The 21,844-nt window shown below is 39.8% G+C and overlaps 1 protein-coding gene across 2 annotated transcripts in view; it reads right to left on the bottom strand.

Moving 5' to 3' along the window:
* CAPN3 (calpain 3) overlaps positions 1 to 15,699 on the bottom strand; it is a 29,536-nt gene extending 13,837 nt beyond the window's left edge. Inside the window, exons 1-15 of one of the 2 annotated variants that reach the window (XM_039327094.1) lie at positions 15,091 to 15,699; positions 13,647 to 13,716; positions 13,333 to 13,451; positions 12,411 to 12,544; positions 11,453 to 11,621; positions 9,912 to 10,043; positions 9,114 to 9,197; positions 8,709 to 8,794; positions 7,639 to 7,716; positions 6,974 to 7,134; positions 6,681 to 6,850; positions 4,862 to 4,873; positions 3,060 to 3,268; positions 2,353 to 2,389; positions 944 to 1,057 (exon numbers count right to left, since the gene is read on the bottom strand). In XM_039327094.1, coding sequence (XP_039183028.1) covers positions 944 to 1,057; positions 2,353 to 2,389; positions 3,060 to 3,268; positions 4,862 to 4,873; positions 6,681 to 6,850; positions 6,974 to 7,134; positions 7,639 to 7,716; positions 8,709 to 8,794; positions 9,114 to 9,197; positions 9,912 to 10,043; positions 11,453 to 11,621; positions 12,411 to 12,544; positions 13,333 to 13,451; positions 13,647 to 13,716; positions 15,091 to 15,381 — 1,866 coding nt within the window. In that variant the 5' untranslated portion in view covers positions 15,382 to 15,699. The remainder of the gene's footprint in view (positions 1 to 943; positions 1,058 to 2,352; positions 2,390 to 3,059; positions 3,269 to 4,861; positions 4,874 to 6,680; positions 6,851 to 6,973; positions 7,135 to 7,638; positions 7,717 to 8,708; positions 8,795 to 9,113; positions 9,198 to 9,911; positions 10,044 to 11,452; positions 11,622 to 12,410; positions 12,545 to 13,332; positions 13,452 to 13,646; positions 13,717 to 15,090) is intronic. The other variant, XM_039327184.1, reaches the window with a different exon arrangement.
* Positions 15,700 to 21,844: the final 6,145 nt, after the last annotated feature.

Raw genomic sequence — 21,844 nt, 5'->3', positions numbered from 1 at the left:
GCAGTTTGGGCACTCGGTCTCTGAAAGGTTCGCCATCACTGAGCTAGTGAATTACTACGCAGGTAGGATGATCCTACTCAAGTGGTGCACAATGATATCAAAACGTTTTTGCACCAACTCTGAACAGTAACTCTGATAGAGTTTTTGGACATGTCTTACTCATTCAGTACGGAGAGCAAATATTTAATATTATATAATGATATAAATATTAAAGAATAAAAAGGTAAAGGTTTCCTTTGTTCAGTCAACTTTGACTCTAGAGAGTGGTGCTCATCTCCATTTCTTAGCTGAGGGAGCCAGACTTTTCTGTGGTCATGTAGCCAGCATGACTATATGAGGTGAATGGAATGCTGTTACTGAAGTTGTATATATTTATCTACTCTCATCTTCATGCTTCCAAACTGCTTAGGTGGGCAAGTGCTGGAGCAAGTACTGGAAGCTCACTCCATTGCACAGCACTCAAGTCTCAAACCTGGGCTGTCAGCTTTCCAGGTGACAAGCACAGCAACTTCAACCCTCAGCCATTGCACCCCCAATAAAGAATAAACATTCTCTAATTCGCTAAGGAAGGTAAATATTATATCCACAAAGACTTGCTTGCCATGTTGATTTAGCCATTTTGAATGATATGTGGGAATGTTCTTGGGAGACAGTGGGAAGACCTACAGCCAGGGGAGCAGTCAGATAAAAGGCAGCTTAATTCACAGAAGGAATGTGGGCATGCCAGCATCCCAGAGGCGACCCTTCCTGGTTCCCTGGGCTGTGAAAGGGACAAGGGAGAAATGCACTTTAAAATTTGTAAGATTCTGTTAATGTAACCTTACAATAAAATATAGTTAGTTCATCTAGGCATGCTTCCTATCTGGACTATCTCACAGGGCTGACACCAACATGCTGATTGGTTAGAGTGCATGCAAGTTCCTCATGCTGATAAATATAAAACCTCCGTGTTCTTCTTTTGCTTATCTGGACTTGTTTTTCCCTTGTCCTTTCTTGGCCCTTCACCACCTTTCAGATCTTTGATCTTGTTTGCTCTATCTGAGACAAAGATGATTGGCTACCGGAAAGAAGAAAAGCAGGAACTAATCAATTTGTGACAGATTAGAGCAGTGGTTCTCAACCTGTGGGTCGGGACCCCATTTGGGGTCGAACGACCATTTCATGGGGGTCGCCAAACAACGCAGTCCGCCATTTTTTTTCCCTTTTCCTTAGCTGTGCTACTCCCTTTTCTTCTATTGGCTTTTGAAAGCCAATAGAATAGACTCTCTTGAATAGAGTCTAATTCTATTGGCTTTCAAAAGCCAATAGGAATTGTCCAGGCTGTCTCTGCCCTGCTGAGCCCGCCAAAAGTCCCATTCTGCAAACGGTGCTGCACCAGTTGAGTAGTCCTCGGCTTACGACCGGTTGAGTAGTCCTTGACTTACGACCAGTTGGGGGTCGCGGCATTAAAATGGTTGAGAACCACTGGATTAGAGGATAGCATTTTCACAAAGGAGATTCCTCCCTCTCTCTTTCTCTCTCTCTCTCTCTCTCTCCCTCTCCCTCTCATACACACACACACACACACACACACACACACACACACACACACATTAATACACTGTCATGTATTCAACCAGTAAACAAACAGTGTCATGTGCAGAGTGCAGAAAGATCAAGAATCATGTTTTCCTCATTCTAAATTCTATCCAGTGGTGCTCAACCTTTTCTTCACCACAGACCCCTTTTAAATACCTTTTGTGGCCATGGACCAAGGCCACAGCCCCTCCCCCCAAGACTTAATTCAAGATTTAAATCATAACATTTCTTCAAGTCTTCATGGATCCCTGTGACGACATTGCGGCCCCCATAGGTCAGTGGACCACAGATTGAGAACCATTGCTTTGTGCCATACACAGGGGTGTTGGGGGGGGGATAAAAAAAAGTCAAGATGGTGGTCGGGATCACACAATTGAAGACTTGTTTATTTGCATCCCAGCTGCCATATTGATTTTTAAAAAATCCTTTTCATGAACATCACTGGCTATGCATTTAGTTAATGTTTGATGAAGTATAAATGCTGCAGTATCAGTTTTAAAATACCCAGACAGTCTATATGATTCTTTATTTCAATTATTCCTAAGCACAAATACCAGCAGTATATAAGTGAACCAAATACAAAAATAAATAATATTCCAAATAGTAGCAGTGAGGATGATTCTACTCAAGTGGTGCAAAGGGATATCAAAAAGTTCCTGCACCAGCTATAAATATGTAATGAAGCCTGAGAGAATAACAAACATACCACTTTTCTGGAGCTTCATATTGAAAAGAAACAATTCTAATATAAGACTCCATATAGAATGTACTCACAGAGATATTTCCTGCTTCAATCTTGCTTTCAACTTCCCTATAAGAAAATTGAAGAAATGGACAAAAGAAGTAAATGTTGAAGTTTCCTGTTCTCTACTTTGATTTGGAAAAAATGAAATTAAGTGGCTTCTACTCATATCTTTAGAGATTATCACCTCAACACTGATGTGTATGATAAACAGGAGGGCTGAGAACATTAAACCCTGAGGGACCCACAAATTAGGGGTTTTTTGCTCAGCTTCTCCTCACCTGGCAACACTGTCTACAACTGGCCACAAAGAAAGGAGAATAAGCATCACAACACTGCACCTCCCACTTTCAAGTCCTGTAGCCAGTGCAAAGGTGCTGAAGGCAATTAAAAATTCAAGAACAAGGATGGCTGCCCCACCACATCCTGACTCCACGTAAAATTAAATCTCATATGATAAGGCAATTCTTGCAAGATTTTTCCACCCCATGAGATTCTGAAGATTTTAAGATTTTGCAATGTTTGAAAATTTATTTTTATTTTGAAGGTTCATGATCAACATCTAGTGATGTCATGGAAGTAAGTGGGCCCAAGGATGCTGTCTTGCTGACTCCTACATTCTCACTTATATTGAACAGGTTTGGCATAAAAGATGCTGGAAGAAACATAAAGCAATATTATGGGTGGATGTCTGTGGATGTGAGTATGTTGAAATCCAGAATGGGGATCTTTTACTCACTCTGAAAGACTTCTTTTTTCTGAGAAAACTCTCAGGATAAATTCTCCTTCTTGGTGGGGTTCGTAGGTGGATGGGATGATGACGTACTCATTCGGTGGTAGCCGGAAACGTTCTGCGATTTCTCGCATGTTTATGTAAGATTTGCACTTTACTTTGGAGGCATTGTAAAGGAAAAAATCCTTCTGTAAGTGTTTCTTGTCACCCTGCATCTGTAAACATGAACCGAGTGAAATATACATATGGCCTGCACATACAAGATAGAGGACATCCTCATATTGGTATAGAATAGAATAGAGCTGGAAAGGATCTTGGAGGTCTTCTAGTCCTGCTCAAGCAGGAGAACCTATACCATCTCAGACAAGTGACCGTCCAGTCTCTTAAAAACCTCCAGTGATGGAGCACCCATGATTTCTGAAGGCAAGTTGTTCCACTGGTTAATTGTCCTCACTATTAGTAACTTTTAGATACTTTAGCTACTTTTTTAAGTAACTTTTAGGTACTTTAAAATAAGCTGAAACTAAAACTGTGGATCACAGGAAAGCCACAATTTACAGGTAGTCCTCGACTTATAACTTACAACCATTCGTTCAGCAACTGTTCAAAGTTACAACACTGAAGAATGTGGCTTAGGACCGGTCCTTACACTTTACAACCCCATGGTCTTATGATCTAAATTCAGGCACTTGGAAATTATTTATGGTGGTTACAGCATCCCAAGGAGTCCAATTGGCATTTTTGACCTTCCCAGCTGGTTTCTGACAAGCAAAATCAGTGGAGCAAGCTGGATTTGCTTAACAACCATGTGATTTTCTTAAGAACCCTGCCAGATAAGGTCATAAAATCAGGTGCCACTCACTTAACATTTCCCTTTGTTTAGCAACAGAAATTCTGGTCCAAATTGTAGTCATAAGTCAAGGACTAGCTGTACCTTCTCCCTAGATCTTTGTTGCTTTTCTTGAAATGAGCTTGTGAATCTGGTTTTAGGAGAGTAATACTGTAGCTGAAATACCCAATGTATGGGATCTTTTGGAAAAAATATTTGAGATCTCCTACTACATGTCTAGCATCATGTCCAGTTACGCCAAACTTTTTTGATTTGTTAATTATAGTAGGGGCATTGTGAATAAAACTTTTGACCAGAATATGAACATTTAGATAATTTCCCATAGGCTTGTGCTAAGGAAAGACTCATTTGGGTGAAGTTCAATGTCTGTTGAACTCATAAAAATTTATTGTCAACAGAATATGTTCTCTATGACCTTTTTTTTAGAGTCCTTGGAGTCTTGGGAGTCCCTCATATCTGCCAGTCAAGAACTAACTGAACCTGATGTGACTTAGGGCTTTCTGTTGGGTAGGAAAATTACCCTAAGATACCATATTTGATTTGCCGTCACTTAACAATAGTGATATTACCAGTTGTTGGATAAATTATGTAAAATAATGCCATAAATTATAAGGATGTTCTGTGGTAGGTTGTGTAGGCTTGTGGCACTTTAACAGATGTAAAAAAGTCATACATTAAGATGATCAACATTATTGTATTTTCTATATATAGTGAGCCATGTGTAAAGTGCTATTTCTATTAATACACTTTTCAAATGCCCTGTGGGATGTGAATTATTTGAGTATATTCCTGAATGCATAATTTGGGATACTGATGCACGCTTTTAAGACAGAGTGGATTTTCACCTAAGGGTCACTAAGAAATCTAACCTGGAAATTTCTGAAGAGTGAAGTAGAAAAGGAGTTGTAATCAAGATGTTACTCAAGCAATTAACAGGTCTTTCACAGTCTGCTCTTACCTCTTTCGGCACCTGTAAAGCAAGCAAGGTAAAAATACCATTAGGAAAAGGAGGGAAGATGTCTTATAATTAAAAATTTATGTTTACAGTTTTGGCAAATGTACGTTCAGCTTAGGATCTTTCCAACACTTATTGAATATGTAGTTACACACAGTAATGGTGTAAGCCAGGTTATATACAGGTAGTCCTCGACTATAACAGTTTGTTTAGTGACCGTTTAAAGTTACAGCAGTACTGAAGTGACTTATGACCATTTTTCACACTTACGACCGTTGCAGCATCCCCATGATAACGAGATCAAAATTCAGATGCTTGGCAACTGACTCATATTTATGACGGTTGCAGGATCCCAGGGTCGTGTGACTACCTTCTGTGACCTTCTGACAAGCAAAATGGATAGGGAAGCTAGATTTCCTGAAATAACCGTGTTACTAATTTAATAATTGCAGTGACTCACTAATAACTGTGGCAAGGAAAGTGGCAAAATGGGGCAAAACTCACTTAACAAATACCTTGCTTAGTAACAGAAATGTTGGGCCTAATTGTGGTGATAAGTCGAGGACTACCTGTATAAATATAGCTACATAGTTGAAAGCTGCATTTCCCCCCCCCCATTATTATTTTTTGAGTGAGAATCACAGAAGGCATAATGCTGAACATCATTAGAGATGCTGGTGCTGGAATCCTGGGCTATTTTTTTTTTTTTAACTTGGGGTGATTAGGAATTTGTTTTGTCTTTAGCCAGTATATTGAAGGCATAGATTAAAACTGGGGTATCAAAATGGGTAATCCATGAAAACACTTTCATTTATGGTTTAATGTGTTAAGGGAGCAAAGGCTGAAGGACTTTTTGTGGTTATTGAGACGGTTTTATGGTTCTAGTGCGCAAATCCAAACAAGTTTTAAAATAGCAGATCATTGTTAAAAAGCCATAAATTAAAAAATAGAAATGTCAAACTACAGTATATATTCTCTGTCAGTTAATTATCAATAGTCCACATTTTCTTTATTCCTCAATAATACCTTCATCTGTACTCGTTGAGTAAGGATAATTGCTACTGGATTTGACTGAAATTAGAGTCAGCAAATTAGTTTACTGACTCAGCCAGCAAGCAAACAAATGGGAAACATTTTATTGCTACCATTGTACCCTCTTGCATTCATATTTTGATTCAACCATGAAACAAGGGCAGAGTTTGATTTCTTTTAAATTCCAAACAGGACATTTCTAATTTAAATAGAGCAGAGTAACAGTAATACTTAATTTATGGCATCTAGTATTTAAAAAGAAATCTAACACTTGTGTTTTATACTTTTGTCCAAGTAGAGGTAGAATTTGACTTAAAACCTTACATTTAGCAACTGTTCAAAGATAGATGTCACTGCGAAAAGTGTCTTATGATTGATCCTCACGCTTATGACTCTTGCAGTGGTCACATAATCACAATTTGGGCGCTTGACAACTGGCATGTATTCACAATCATTGCAGTGCCACAGGATCATATTGTCTCCATTTGAGACCTTCTCAACTGACTTCTGAGAAGCAAAGTTAATGGGAAAAGCCAGATTTGCTAAACAACCATGTGTTTTGCTTAAGACCACAGCAGAAAAGATTGTCAAACTGGGTAAAGTCATAGGTTGGCTCATTTAATGACTGAATTGTCTAGTGACAGTGGTTCTGGTCCCAATTGTGGTTGTAAGTCAAGGACTTACCTGTACAATTAGCTGGCCTATTGTATATATAACTGGGCTGTAATCTAACCAGCTCAATTGTGAAGTAGTAGGATATGATTAATCAGTAGCCTGGTGATTAACATACCTCGTAGATGGCAAAACCAATTGTGAGGAGATTGGCTCCTAGTCTGCGCTCTTTTCTCCTGTTTTTCTGCATCAGTGCCACCAAGAAACTGCATATCACCTCTGTATCTTCTGGATCATCATCTTCTTCCAGGAGTCTCAAACGATATTGGGGATTGGTCCAAAAAGTGTCTACAAATGGTTCCCCCCCAATTTAAATTACATTTTAGTTTCCTACACAATGTTTTGACAGTTCAATTCTCAGTTCAATTCAAGCAATTAAATTAACCAAAGTATTCCTAACACTTGATTTACCTGGATAGTTACGGCAGCCACCTGCAGTGCTGCCTCGTACCCATTGTCCTTCCGTGACGGAAACTGTCCATGTATGAAGCTTATCAGCCTCAAGTGTATCAGGCGTGAGATTACAAATCTCCAACTTTGTGAAATATCTCAGAAAATCTTTGAATGATATCCTAAGAGTGGACAACAAGGATACAAATGTCACAAAGATGCAATCAGCACAGTGCATTTCATGTGATTGCTGCTATATATTATAGTCAAGTTAGAAAGGGGCATGATGGTTCAGTGGTTGAAGATACAGAACTTGTCAGCTGGACAAGTGACAGCCTGGGTTCAAGACCCCCCCACCACACAATGGGGTGAACTCTCATTACTTGCCCAACTCCTGCCCACCTAACAATTTGAAAGCATGCAAATGTGAGTAGATAAATAGGTACTACTTAGGTGGTGCCTTGGTGTATAGTCAAACTGGCCACATGACCAAAGAAATATCTTTGGACAATGCTGGCTCCTTTGGCTAAAAAAATGGAGATGAGCATGGCCCCTTAGAGTTGGACACAACTGGACAAGGGAAACCTTTACCTTTAATCAAGTTAGGATGTTAAAAGCAAAGATAAAAGGATTCCTCAGAAAGAAATGCATCCTTTTTTAAAACACAAAGGAATTTGAATGTTTACCAAAACTCGCCATCCTCTGCAATTTTATGTTGCAATCGGACCTTCTCAGCATTGTCAATATCATTCCATTCATCTGAGCTGCAAAAAAAAAGAGAAAACCTTTATTAGCTCATGAAAATGGGATTACTTCTTCAATCATAAAGTTTTCGATTCATAATCTATTAACAAAGTTTATCATGTATTCATTTAGTAAATACCAAATTTAGTTAAACTGCTTCTTTTTACTTCATCAACTGAAAACTCAAATTGTTGTTCCTTCCCTACATATGTACCACTGAGTATAATATTACAAAGGATCATGCTCTTAAATATAATAAAGAGTAGTCTCAATTCTTTCAACTTCTCTAGGATTCTTCCGTGAAAAAAACCAAACCCATAGTTTCCATGTTTGTCTTCAGGACACTTGTGATTTTTTTTCTGTGTGTCTGTGGGTGCATGTGTGTATGTTTTAAAGTTTTAAGCTGCTCAGAATTGCTGGGAGTCAGGTTGACTATAAACTGTATCTCTCTATGTATATGTAAATAAACAAACACTTGAACTATGCAAACTTGTTTCAGCTTTAATTCTTAGATTTACATGAATCCAGTTTTCAATCCATATACGCAGGGGTTCCCTTCATGAAGTTTACTTACATACAGTAAGTCTCAGTTGATTACTCAAAAAATTATGCTTCCCATGGAATCTGTGGTCTCTCACATAAGAAAAAACTGAAAAGGTATATGTGTGTATACACACGAACACATGACATACAATTCTGCTTTATTTTTAAAAAATGTTATTAAATCACTGAATGAAGAATATGCAATATGCATATGCTTGATTTTGCCCTCCTTATCATATTTAAAATAATTGATCTTTATATTTCAAATAGTTGTCAAATTTTGTTAAAGAACAGCCTTAAAAAATAAGATGGACAAAGAAAAAAGATTTAATTTCTGACCTTCACATCAGACCAGGAGCAAGATGCTAATGTTTCTGAGCAAACTAAAGAATACAAGTTTTTAAAGTGAAATTAAGTTTTCTTATTCAGTGTACATCACTGGCTTCCAAGAAGATCAGTTTTTGCTTACTTGTCACTCCAAGCTCCATTCCATTCTACTTGTCCCCAGGGATTTCTGAGCCGCACCAGTTTTATCTTCTCCCCTTTAAGTGTTGTCTTGGTCATAAGAAGGGGAAGAAACACATAATTAGCGATGCCCTGAAATTACACAGCATATAACTCCTTACAGATTCTGGCCTGTTAAATCAGCCAGTTCAACATGGGAATCAGTGAGGTACTAGATATCATAGCCCAACCAAATGTGGATATTAATGAAATTTCCTTACTATTTCCAAGGTTATTTATGTTTCACTAATAGTTTAAAACAATTATTTCTTTTTTCAATAATGAAGTTGCTTGACACAAATCTTGTACAGAAAGGCAAGAATTTGTTAATGAATGTCAGGCTTGTTGATTAACAGACTTCCATACTTACATCTTCTACTCCTGTAACTGAATATGCATGACCTGTGACCAGTCCATTAGTCATGCGCCTTTCATACAACAATGGAATGATGGTCTGTTAAAAGCAGAGAAAACTTTTTGGAATCATTACAGAACTTAGAAAAGTTTACTTCTTGGTCAGATGGGCTCATAACATCTAACTCTAGGTCAAGTGCAAGGTGCTAATTATCACCTACAAAACTATATATTTTAGAATCAAGAACTGCAGAAGTGGAAGGACAAGCAGCCTTCCACTTCTGGTTGGACTAGAAGACCTCCAAGATATTCTATTCTATTCTATTCTATTCTATTCTATTCTATTCTATTCTATTCTATTCTATTCTATTCTGTTCTGTTCTGTTCTGTTCTGTTCTGTTCCAATTCTATTCTCCTTATGTTCAATGCTTTGCTCTTGTTGGAGACCAAGCATCACAGTTGGGAGGAGGGGTTAAATGGGGAATTAGTCTGGAGTCATTATGTAACGGCAAGAGGTCAAGGTCTGAACACCTCCCCCTCTTAAATGCCATTAGACTTTAGTATTTAATAATATCTGTACACTCTAGTTTCATTGGAAAAAAAGGGAAAAATGCCTCAAGAGATTATAATTTAAAAGCAAATGCTTGCCTGCTAATTATTATTGGGTTGATAATTCCAACATCATTAATCATAATATTCTAAAATTCCAGTGCTACAAACTGAACACAATGAAAATCTTTCAGGAGATGCAGTTACGGAAGACATCATAAAAACCACATGGTTCTTACTGGCTACACATTTGAGTAATACAGACCCTGGTTGTTCGATCTTCTGTTTCTTCATTTGACTCGTTTAAAAATTCAGAATTCACCTTCTGCAACTTTTGGATAATGAATTCTTCAATATTAGTTGTTGGGGCACTTCCATAGATAAATCCTGAACTGTCCTAGGACAGAAAAATAGAAAGGAAAAGTAGGAAGATATTATGAAAAATGAGTCAGAGATGTAGCAAAATATTAATAATTGAATAATATTATAAATGGACAAAGATGCCTAACAACATAAAATCTGTTTAGAATTTAATTTTTATGTGTTGTGGTATCTTTAAGCAGAATATTCTGAAGCCAGTCCTTCCCGAAAGACTAGACATGAAACCAGCAGGATGACCTGGAATAGGTTCTTCCATTCAATTCAATCTGCATCATAGTGAAACCGTGCCCACCCCATTGCCGGCAATGGCAAAAAAGTCACAATATGTCATGACACATGTGACATTGCAAGTTTGACACCTATAGTATCTAGTTACCTTAGGCCAGCGGTTCTCAACCTATGGTTCGCGACCCCATTTGGGGTCGATCGACCATTTTACGGGGGTCGCGAAACAACGCAGTCTGCCATTTCCCCCCCCAGGGGGCGCCGCTGCGCATGCGTGCCGCGCATGGGGGCGCCGCCGCGCACGCGCGCCGTGCCACGCATGCGCGGTGCATCCGTGTGACGGGGGTCGCCGTCACACGAAGATTGAGAACCACTGCCTTAGGCCTTAGAAGCATAATTTCCTAGGTCCCTGAAGAAGCCCTGCTGAGTTAGGTACCACAACTGGAAGAGTCAGCCAGCATCACTTGATGTGCTGCATCCAGAGTCAGAAAACGGAGTGGTAGAGCAAAGCCCATTCTGAATCAAGGAATGTGCTGAGCTAGGCTGGCTAAAAAGCACTACTACCTATTTTTGCATACAGGTTGGATTTTCAGTTCCTCCTGTTTTTTTTCTCTTTCTCTTTCTCTGTTGTCCTTTCTTTCCCCACCTATTTATCAATTAGTTACTCTACTAACAGTAATTCTACTCCTTTCTTTATGCAAAATATTCTCTTTCCAAGGCAAATAAAAAAAACTGCACAGAAGATACACTGGATTGGTCCTCTTCCCTAGAAACTGAACTGTATCCATTGTTTCATTACTATCCTTCAAGGATTTGTTTGAATGCTGTTTTATCACTGAATGCTAGTTCCACATCAATTACACATTTCCTTTTTATGTCTGTTTCTCAATGTCATGCTTTCATTGTGTTATCTCCCTCGACACCCGAAGTGGTAAAAGAGGAAGTAAAGAAGAAGATTCTTCATTATACTCCAACCTATTTCTCTGAGGCATGTGAGGACATCATTTTTGAGATCCAGATTTGCTATGGGATCCGTAGCTTTTAAGTATTCTTCGGTGCAAAGATTTTATTTTCATACTGATCCCTTGCTGTGATACAGTCTCAAGACTCATTCAGTGTCAAATTATCACCTTGATCTTTTCCAGAATTTGCACACAAGATGCGCCAAGACCTATTACAAATACATTACTCAAAATATACCTCAATGGAGCAAGCCATAAGTGACCCTCTCTCAATGGCATGCTTCATGATTTTGTATGTATCTTTAGGAGCATCCTTTATTTCATAAAATTCTGTTACTCCTCCTGTGAAATCTTCCATGGCCTCTGTGGTGTTGCCTCCTTTTAATGCTTCATAGGACCCATGAAGCCTGAAAAGGATCACATAAAAAGTTAAATGACTCTCATTGTTAGTCTCCATCCATTTCTACGTAGATCAGCTTTCTCTCCAAATGGCAAAAGCTTACGCTACAAGAAGAACTAGCTTTCTTCATAGTTGTCTTCACTTATTAATTTTCTTCACTTATTAGTTGTCTTCATAATTAGGTTTATTTGGATTTTACAAATGTGACTAATTTGACTAATGTGACTAAGTCAGTCATTGCAGATTATAAACCATAGTTTATTACTTATTGTCAGACACCTTATGCAAAGACATAGTTCTCTGGGAAAGGTGCAAGGAAAGGAGACGATGACCAGCAGCATGGTGGATGAACTTAGTTAAAGTAGCAATGAGTACATCATTAGAAGGACCAGGTGAGGAACAGATCATCCAGGAGAAAATCTGTCTATGTGGTCACTAGGAATCAACTTGATGATAATGATGATTATGTGTCATTCACTTGATGGCACATAATCATCATTATCAATATCTGACTCCAACCATTGTGCAGAAACCATGACTCAAACTACTTAATATGATGGAAGCAGTATGTGTTTTGGCCAAGAAGTAGAGCTCCCATTTTATGTAAAGCTATAGAGTGTAAGAAAATGCAGCATTTGCACAAACAATGGAACTGATGAATTATCTTTATTGCCATCATTAGGTGACCATGTTATTTGTGAAAACTGCTACTGTTTTATATCTACATGTTTCAATCTCAACATGAACAATAAACAATAGGTCGTAGAAAAGGACGGAATGGACAAAACCTCTTTACTTTGCATAAGCTTTTTCCAGTAATGCACTCCAGAATTCATTCTGCTGGGAGGATTTAGTGAAGACCAGACGTTTTCCATATGTTGGTAAACGATCATCGATGATAACTTCCACCCAACTTCCATAACGCCAGAACTAGAAGATTTGAAGAAAACAAATTAGAATTCACCAAGGTATACAGTACAAGAAATAGGTGTCACTTATGATCAAAAGCTGATTTATACACTATAAAAGGGATTAGATTATATTGTTTCACGATTAAATCCTAATAGGAAAATACACTTGCCACCAGAAGGCGCTGCATGACTGGTTTTGTCTTATTTGGAACTCATCAGACATACATTACATTGTATGATTCAAACTCTCTATCAGAAATTGAACTCTTGGACCTTTGCACTTTAGATCAGAGGTCCCCAACCTTTTGGGCACCAGGGACTGGTTCCGTGGAGAGAGGTTTTTCCACAGACCGAAGGGTACGTGGTTTTATGTGCTGCCTGTGGATGGGGCTTTGCTTGTTTGTACGGACCAGTTGCTGGCATGCCACGGACCAGTACTGATCCATGGACCAGGGATTGGGGATCCTTGCTTTAGATGACAATTTACATTTTTTTTGACTTTAGCAGCTATCCAGGTCTGGGTGCTTAGTGGTTGCGGGGAGGGATCTACCCTATACAATCTATTGGAATGGTATATGCAATCCATTTTCCTTTAAGGAAACAATCCATTTTCCTTTAAAGTACCCAGAAGTCCATATGGGGAACAGCGAGAACTTACATATACTGCATTATTCTGACATTAGCAAAATGGTGATTAATATAGGCTTTTTATTTCTGGGTGTATTCTGAGTTACTGTCTAATAATTAGTAGATCATAGGGGAAATGCAGAAAGGAACGTCCACTTGGGTCTATTTTACAATGTATACCTGGAAGTGAAAAATCCCAGCATAATCTTTTGTGAAGGTCTGACCTTCTGGAATGACCCGGAACAATAGTTTTTCATTCAGGGTCAGACAAGCAATGGCAGCCAGAAACCAACAGTCCCCTGAAACAAAACAAACAGAGTTGGGTACATTCAATGTCAGAATGAAAAAAAAATGCATGCAACTGAATAATTAGTAATGGTATTTTTGTTCTTCAGAAAAATGTTTTACTCCATACATTAATTAGAAAGTGGTAAATTAATTTGATAAATAAAATATTTTAAACCCCCAAAAACTGCGAAGAAAGGATTTCATACCTAGTTCCCCTTGACAAATGTCAGACCTATTAGCTCCACCAAGGATAAAGCGTGGATTCTCGCAGATTTCCTAGATAAAGAAATACACTATTGAGAAACACACAGACACACACTTCGATAATTAAAGATTGCAAATAAAATTGTCTGCCACTGGTGTGAACGTTTTGATGCTTTGCGATCAAAATAGTGCATCTTCAATTCATATATCTTGAGAGGGTTAGATAAGCAATAACCCTGAAGTTATCTAAGTGATAACTCCAAAATGTAGCATTGAGTTGTATAATCAATTCACAACAGGACTGAAAAATTTTCTTGATCAGATGCTTCAGTTTCTGTATAACAGGGGTCTTCAAACTTGGCCCTTTTATGACTTGTGGACTTCAACTCCCAGAATTCCTCAGCCAGGCACACTGGCTGAGGAGTTCTGGGAGTTGAAGTCCATAAGTCATAAAAGGGCCAAGTTTGAAGACCCCTGCTGTATAAGAACATCAGACTTTTTTTTATTTTATTATAGAGCAGTATTTCTCAACCTTAGTTGAGACATATGTCAAGACATGTGGATTTCAGAATTTCCCAGCCAGTACAGCCCAGCCAGCATAACAATGCATCTTAAAGTTGCTAAGGTTGGGACACACTGCTATATAGAACACTCTTGTTACTGTAAATGTGTCCATGCATCACATTACTGGAATAAATCTTCTGGGTAGATATGTCCCCATAACTATGCCAATGTTTCTATGCCAATGTTTCTCAACCTTGACAAGTTTAAGATGTGTGGACTTTAACTCCCAGTATTCCACAGCAAGCATGGCTGGCTATGGAATTCTGGGCGTTGAAGTCCACACATCTTAAAGTTGTCAAGGTTGAGAAACACTGGCCTATACCATGGATATCTACTGGATTTTGCTTCACCCTGCCACCACATTACCAGCTCCACTATTTTCTTGCATCTGGATGATGACACAAGACATGTACAAAAGGAGTGGACCTTGCTGCACAACAACATAGTGCTAAATTTGAGGGAACAAGCAAATGCACTACCTCAAATTCTTGCTTTCCAGATATTCCTTTAAAATTATACATGCTTTCTCACAGTGTCATACTCTACAGGGCTGCTTATGGTCCACCAAAACTTTGTATGCCACAAAAATAGTGGCTACTAAAAGGTAATTTTTTAAATTGGAAGTGAGAATTATGAAACATGTGTTAAGTAATCGTATTTGTGATATTCAGCTGTTAATTCTTTTTTTTTTCTGACCCCGTCTTCTTGACCATGCCTAGGTTATTGACTGTAACATCCCACATCACACAATTCCAAGATTTCTCAAAGATTTCATTCGGAGATATTGTGCATTCTGCTTTTCCATTTGAAATAATATTACATAGATGACTTGCAAATATTAAGCATATGCTAATTTTTAGATTAGACAAGAGGCCTACTCACTGAGGGTCTTTTCCACTCAAATTTGACTGGGAGCCTTTGACTGAAGAAAAGGGAGCTGTCATTAGCTGGAAAATCTGGATCCTCATAAAGGGTCTTCTTCTGAAGGCACTTCTTATGAAGCTCCTGAAAGGTTTTCTCCTTGACTTCAGTGATGGGCTGGTTGCGGCTGAGGATGGCAGAATAGATCCCTCCCGTTCCAGCACCTGTTTCTGTAGTTGTGGTAACATGCTGACAGGGAATTGGTTCAGACCCAGTCTTTTGAACAACAGTGCTACTGACAGAGGATAGCATCTAGATGAAATTGAAGCAAAACTATCAATTAAATTATAACAATTGAAAAATAGACTAGGACCTGGAAGGAAGTGGAAAAAAAGAAGAAACGACGTTGCACAATCTCTTCTGCAGACTGAGTTTTTTCTCTTCCCTTTTTTTTTTTTGTGCAAAACTTCAAACAATTTTAGGAAGATCCACTGAGTTGCATAGATATCATCTTGAGGTTCTTACAGTAATTACTCTGTCCTTTCATGTCCAAATCCTCATTTTAGCAGGAAGCAAATTTGTAGAGTAACTTCCATCTACGGATTCATATGTGTGAGGTGGGCTGTGGCGTGCTTTGTAAAGGTTGCAGTTCTGACAACTAAAAATAAACTCTTAGGAAGCATTTGGGCATGGAGGAGGGGATGAGGAAAGTTCCCTTCTCAGGGTTGGTTCTTTTAGTAAGACTGAGAGTGCAAATGAAAGTGCAAGTGAAAGTGCAAATGCAAGGGAACTTTACACAACTTTTTAACCAGCATTTAGAAATAAGTAACTCCACATACAAAAATTAGGGGTGATGATACAATTCATTTTACAATGATGCATCCAACATAGAGATGTGCTAAAGCAAAACCAACTTTTCCAAAGAAGGAATATTCCTTCCTGATAATTTTTCATAATGAAATGATTACCAGAATAAAAACTATACAAATTTTGAAAGAAAAAAGTAAGGAAGGAAAAGAAAAGTAATAAAGTGCAAAGTGCAAAATGCAATGAAAGAAATATGGAGAGGAGAGGAAGGGAGAGGAGGGGAAGGGAGAGGAGAAGAGAGGAGGGGAGGGGAGAGGAGAAGAGAAGAGAGGAGAGGAGGAGAGTGGAGAGGAGAGGAGAGGAGGGGAGGGAAGGGGAGGGGAGGGGAGGGGAGAGAGGAGGAGAGGGGAGGGGAGGGGAAGGGAGAGACAAGGCAGTTACAAGTACATTTATATTTTACCCTCTATATATACTCTCTCTATATAACATAATTTTCTTTTTTCCATAATGTACTGTGTCTAAACATCGAACCCATAAATTCATTTTTTCCAGCAAAGAGTCCATAAGGGCTATGAACATAATCTGCTCCCACTTTATCTAGAACTTTATGTTCAGACTATTATAAAGCATTTTTGGTTCAGAGAATTAATTTCCCCAAAACTATGGGACTCTGCAGAACAACTGAGTGGGGTCTGGAAGAAAAATGAGACATTCTGGGGAACATATGTAACAAAAGCAGTCCTAGGAAAGAGAGAAGGCAGGACATCAATTTGCAAGGATTTGTTTATTCTTATGGGAATTTGGAGGAGATTATGTTATAGAAGGTTTGTGAAGAGGTGCGTTTTGCTTGGAGATTTCTGGGAGAAGGAATTTTCCTGTCTGGGAAGTGTTCAGCCTCTGAATCTGGGTTGGTATGATCAGTTTGTGCATGCAGTTTGTAATTTGGGGAAAAGAAAGAGATGTGTGAACAGTGTGTGTTATGCTGATAATGTGTACCTGCCTGATCTTTTTATTTTGATTCTTTGGATGCTGCTGCTCTGCTATAAGTTTTGGGTTTTAGGGGGAAAGATGAGCGTGGGTGTGTGTCTCGATTTTTTGTGTCTCCAAGTTTTCAAAGATACAAATGTTATAACTTTATAGGGTGAGGTTTTGCTGCAACCACTAATCAAATGGTTAATTGTTTCATTCTTTTCATTACAAAGGTGACATTTGCTGTTGTTTGGTACTTGTTTATTTCACTTTCATGAAATTAGTTGGCAAAGCTTGTTCTTGATCCTCTTAATGAATTCTATATTAGTTTTTTTATTGGCTTTCCCCTCTCTATATAGATTATGCATGAGGATATGGGATGTTCTGGGATTCCCATTTTTCTAAGCACATTCCACAACTGGACATGGTAGACACAACTGAAGGCTTTTCTATAACCAACGAAGTACATAAATGACTTCTCTGTAGTTTTCCCAATTATCCAATGTGCATCAGCAATAATACCTCTTATTCCTCAGCCTTTTCTAAAGCCAGGTTGAACCATCTTCATGTAGCGCTGTAAAGTGCTCTGAATGATGCTAAACATTATTTTAAAATTAAGAATACTATAGAACGGTTTGCATACACTGTCAATTTTCCTTTCTTTTTTACTGATATGTAGAGTGACCTCTTCAATCGGTTGTTCGCTTTTTCTGGGCAGCTGTGATGACTTCGCATCTTGGATAACTCTGCTGGGAGTATATTCTCTTGATGTACCCTCCCAGCATTCTCATCTCATTCCTCTTGATAATATTTTTAATTGTAAACTGCCCAGAATTGCTTTGCAGCCTGGGATGGGTGCAGGAATTTGAGGGTGGAGGCTGCTGTATTCAGTGTCCGTAATATCACTATTTGATTAGAAATGCTTTCCCAACCAATGTTTTACATCCACATTCTACTTTCCTGTTGGTATCTACTAATTTAGTTATTACAAGACCCACATATGTTACATTTGGCTCTCTTGTAGCAGGAAATAGTAGAAGCAATTTAAGCTCATTGGTATGGGAGGACACAAGTGATTCAGATTACTGCGCAGTTAGAACAGCACTACTGGTATATTTCTGCAACTTGTGGAAGACTTTGGATACTTTCCTTCCCTGATTTATTCTAGTAAAAATTTAAATCATTTTGGCAATGGCACAAATGAATGGCTAGCAGTCATTCTGCATTCTCACCTCCCTCACATTATTTGAACACTTTATGGCAGAGTAGCAGCTATTTTTAAATATGGTAAATACTGTGAAAACCCTGTCAGCATTTTTATTTTTTGGTTAAAAACGCTGTCATGCCCTTATGAACCTGATATGATACCAATTGGATCAAACTGAATTTTAGATCATAACTAAATCCATACTCACATCTATTTGTACGTATATCTTACTGGAATTATGAATAAGGTCTTAAATTCTAAAATTTATAATATCCTTCCTTCCCCTTACTCTTTAATAGGAATCTACAAAGAATTTTTTTAAATTTAAAATTCAGTTTTATTGGCTACAGCTTTGTTCAAATTTGTCCAAAACGTACCTTGAAACAATATTTACCTCAAGATTTTAGTTATACAAATGCTGTTTAGATCTATATCATTTGACAGAGCAATGCGTATACATATCCAGGCTTCCATCCAGCTTTGATGAGATGGAAGGCTATATATATATATTATTAATAAATATAAATAAAAATGAAAATAAAAACTTATCTCTTAGGTTTTGAAAAGAAAATGCTCAACCATTAGGGTACCTTTTCAAAACAACAAAGAAAGGCAGGAAAAGGAACTTTACAATGAGTTAAATGTAGAAAGGACAGGATTTACTTAAGAGAGAGAGGGAGAGAGAGAGAGAGAGAGGGAGGGAGGGAGAAAGAGAGAGAGAGAGAGGGAGGGAGGGAGGGAGAGAGAGAGAGAGGGAGGGAGGGAGAAAGAGAGAGAGAGAGAGGGAGGGAGGGAGGGAGGGAGGGAGAGAGAGAGAGAGAGAGAGAGAGAGAGCGAGAGAGAGAGAGAGAGAGAGAGAGAGAGCTACACTATATATTACAGGCTATATAGAGCAGTACAGATATTTGTCTGAAATGGTATAATTTGTCTGAAATGGTATAGGGTTTCTTGCCTGAGCAGGGGGACTAAATAACCTCTAAGGTCCCTTCCAACTTTATTATTATTATTATCATTATTATTATCATTATTATTAGTAGTAGTATTCTAATTTAATAAATGTTGCTAAGTCACATGTCACTAAGTGAGCCATGGGACTGAGAAAGAGAGAGGGATGCTGGGAAGATTGTTGATTGTTGCCTCATTAGATAAAGTTCTCTGGTATAGTGTCCTCTGTCTCACCTATTCCTTCCCCCTCCCCCTGGCTTTTGCTCCCTTTCAGGGTGCAGAGATTGCTTAAACAAGCTATCTATTCCTGAGTTGCTTCCCCCCCCCAAAAGGGTTAATGGCAAGTTAACAATACACTGTGACCTTAATTACTTGATTTGAACTCTCCCCCCCCAACTTCCAGAAGTTGCCTGAAACTGACCAGATCTTAATCAGTTTCGCACTAAAGGCTGTGCATTAAATGCACTAATTGGTCTGAAAATGAATTAGTTACAGGTAGTTCTCAACTTATGATCGCAATTGGGACCAGAACCTTTTGTCCTTAAGTGATGCAGTTGTTAAATGAATCATCACAGTCATGTGATTACAATATTTTTTTTGCTGTACCTGTTAAGCAAATCTGGCTTCTCCCACTGACTTTGCCAGCTGGGAATGTTGTAAATGGTGATTGGGTTTCCCTTCATAACTACATGCCAGTTGCCAAGCTCCCAAATTGGGATCACACAACTATGAGGATATTGCAACAGTTGTAACTGCAAGGACTGGCTGTAGGTCATTCTTTTCAGCGCCTTTGCCATTTTTAATGGTCACTAAATGAAAAGTCATAAGCCAAGGACTACCTGAATCACCTTTATTATTATTACCATTGTATTTGTGAATGGTTGCTATCTAAGGCTCTTGCTTAGAATTTTCTGTATTTAATTAATCAATCTAATTTAGTGACTAAATTAGTGGACCAGCAAAGCGTTGTGGACACAGTATACTTAATATGCCACAGTATACCACAAGGATTCGTCTTAGGCTGAGTACTCTTTAATATCTTCATTAATGACTTAAATGAGGGAATTGAAGGGGAACTCATCAAATTTGCAGATGACACTAAACTGGCAGGAATAGCCAACACCCCAGAAGACAAGCTCAGGATCCACTCGATGGCTCTGATGGGGGTGGCTTCTGCTGCTGCTCCAACCGATCAACCATGCAGGGAAGCAGGAGGGGCAGCTGGTGCGCAAGATTCGCTGCCTTGTTGGGCTGCTAGCGAGCAGCCGAGGCGGCTCCAGACCCCCGGCTGCCCCTCTACCTCCTATTGCTTCCCTGCATGGTTGACCGGTTGGAGCAGCAGTAGAAGCCACCCCCATCAGAGCCATTGAGTGGATGGGCTGGGCTCCCTTACGGCCATCCCGGGGGCCGTCTCCGCCTGCACTGATGGGGCTCCTGTTGTAGGTATTTCTTCTGGAAATTTCAATAAATTAGTTCTGAGACCGTGTGAAGATTTTCAATCCAACTTGTTCTTCAGTCCAGCAACTTCTCTGTTTTCTCCCATTCTGCTTTAGTTCTAAAAAAAATAATACAAATTTTCCTTCCTGGGCAAGGGCTTCCTTCTGGCTGTCCCGGGGCCATCTCTGCTCGCGCTAATGGGGCTCCATGGCCAGTTCACCATTATGCAGGACAGCCAGCATGTTGTGGCTGCTGAAGACACCGTCGGCCCCCATGCGCTCGCTGGCCTCTATGTGTGGGGGCCGATAGCTACAGGCAGTAGATCCGGAAGTGAAGCTGTGCTGCCCATCTTAGCACTGGTTGGAGTGGTGGCGGCAGGGGAATGCGGGATCTGGCATGTGTCCACCCTTTGCTGCTGCTGCCCCACATCATCCCGCGTGCGCCTCCGGGACATGTGTGTAGGACGATGTGGGGTGACAGCGGGGAGGGGTGGCGTGCGCCACAACTCACCTTCCCCCACCACTGCCTCCACCAGCGCAAGTATGGACAGCACAGCTTCACTTTCAGATCTGCTGCTGGCCGGGCTTGGCAATGCAGGGATCACCACTGCTGCCTCCTGCTTCCCTGTGTGGTTGGCTAGTGAAGACGCTCGGAGCAGCAGGAGGAGCAGCTGTTGCTGCCCCCATCAGAGCCACTGAATAGACAGGGCCCGCACCAGGTGAGGACTCCTTTCCGGCTGTCCCGGGGCCATCTCTGCCCATGCCGATGGGGCTGCCATGATGCAGGACAGCCAGCAGGCTGTGGCTGCTGACAGACACCTTCGGCCCCCATGCGCTCGCTGGCCTCTGTGTGTGGGGGCTGATGGTGTCAGGCAGCAGCTGCTCTGGCCCCTGTCTCGCCTTTCCTTGCCCCGTGGCAATTGGCACACCTGCCCTGCCCTGCCTCACCTTGCCTCACCTTGCAGGATGAGCCTCCGGCCCACTGCCCCACCCCCAGAGACCCCCTGTATCTTCCCCAACTCTGCCCGGTCCCCACAGGTGTTCCTCCACACAAGCATCTTCGAGGTGGCTACACCCACCGTGGCCACGCCCACTCAGCACCAGGCGATAAATAAATAGGTTTTGGGTTGCAGTTTGGGCACTCAGTCTCTAGATGGTAAGTTCTTCAGCCCAATGCTTGCTGGACTTTGAAAAAAAAAAGTAGCAGCTCCATAGATGTGTGTCAAAAATGGCATACAGCACAACGAAGCAATTTCATCCAACCACTCTGTTCACAGACTTGATTTATAATAGCAGAGAAGGTAACTACCACTGAACTCAATAAAGATGCACTGTTAGCATTAGTTTTCAGCAGACATCATTAAACATATACTTGGAACCGCAAATATTTTAAAAGCGAAACAGATGCCAG

This window comes from Crotalus tigris, unplaced genomic scaffold, assembly GCF_016545835.1.
Source record: "Crotalus tigris isolate CLP2741 ecotype Arizona unplaced genomic scaffold, ASM1654583v1 scf7180000017545.3456711, whole genome shotgun sequence".
NCBI classification, from domain to species: domain Eukaryota; kingdom Metazoa; phylum Chordata; class Lepidosauria; order Squamata; family Viperidae; genus Crotalus; species Crotalus tigris.
This window is presented reverse-complemented; position numbering and strand designations above follow the sequence as displayed.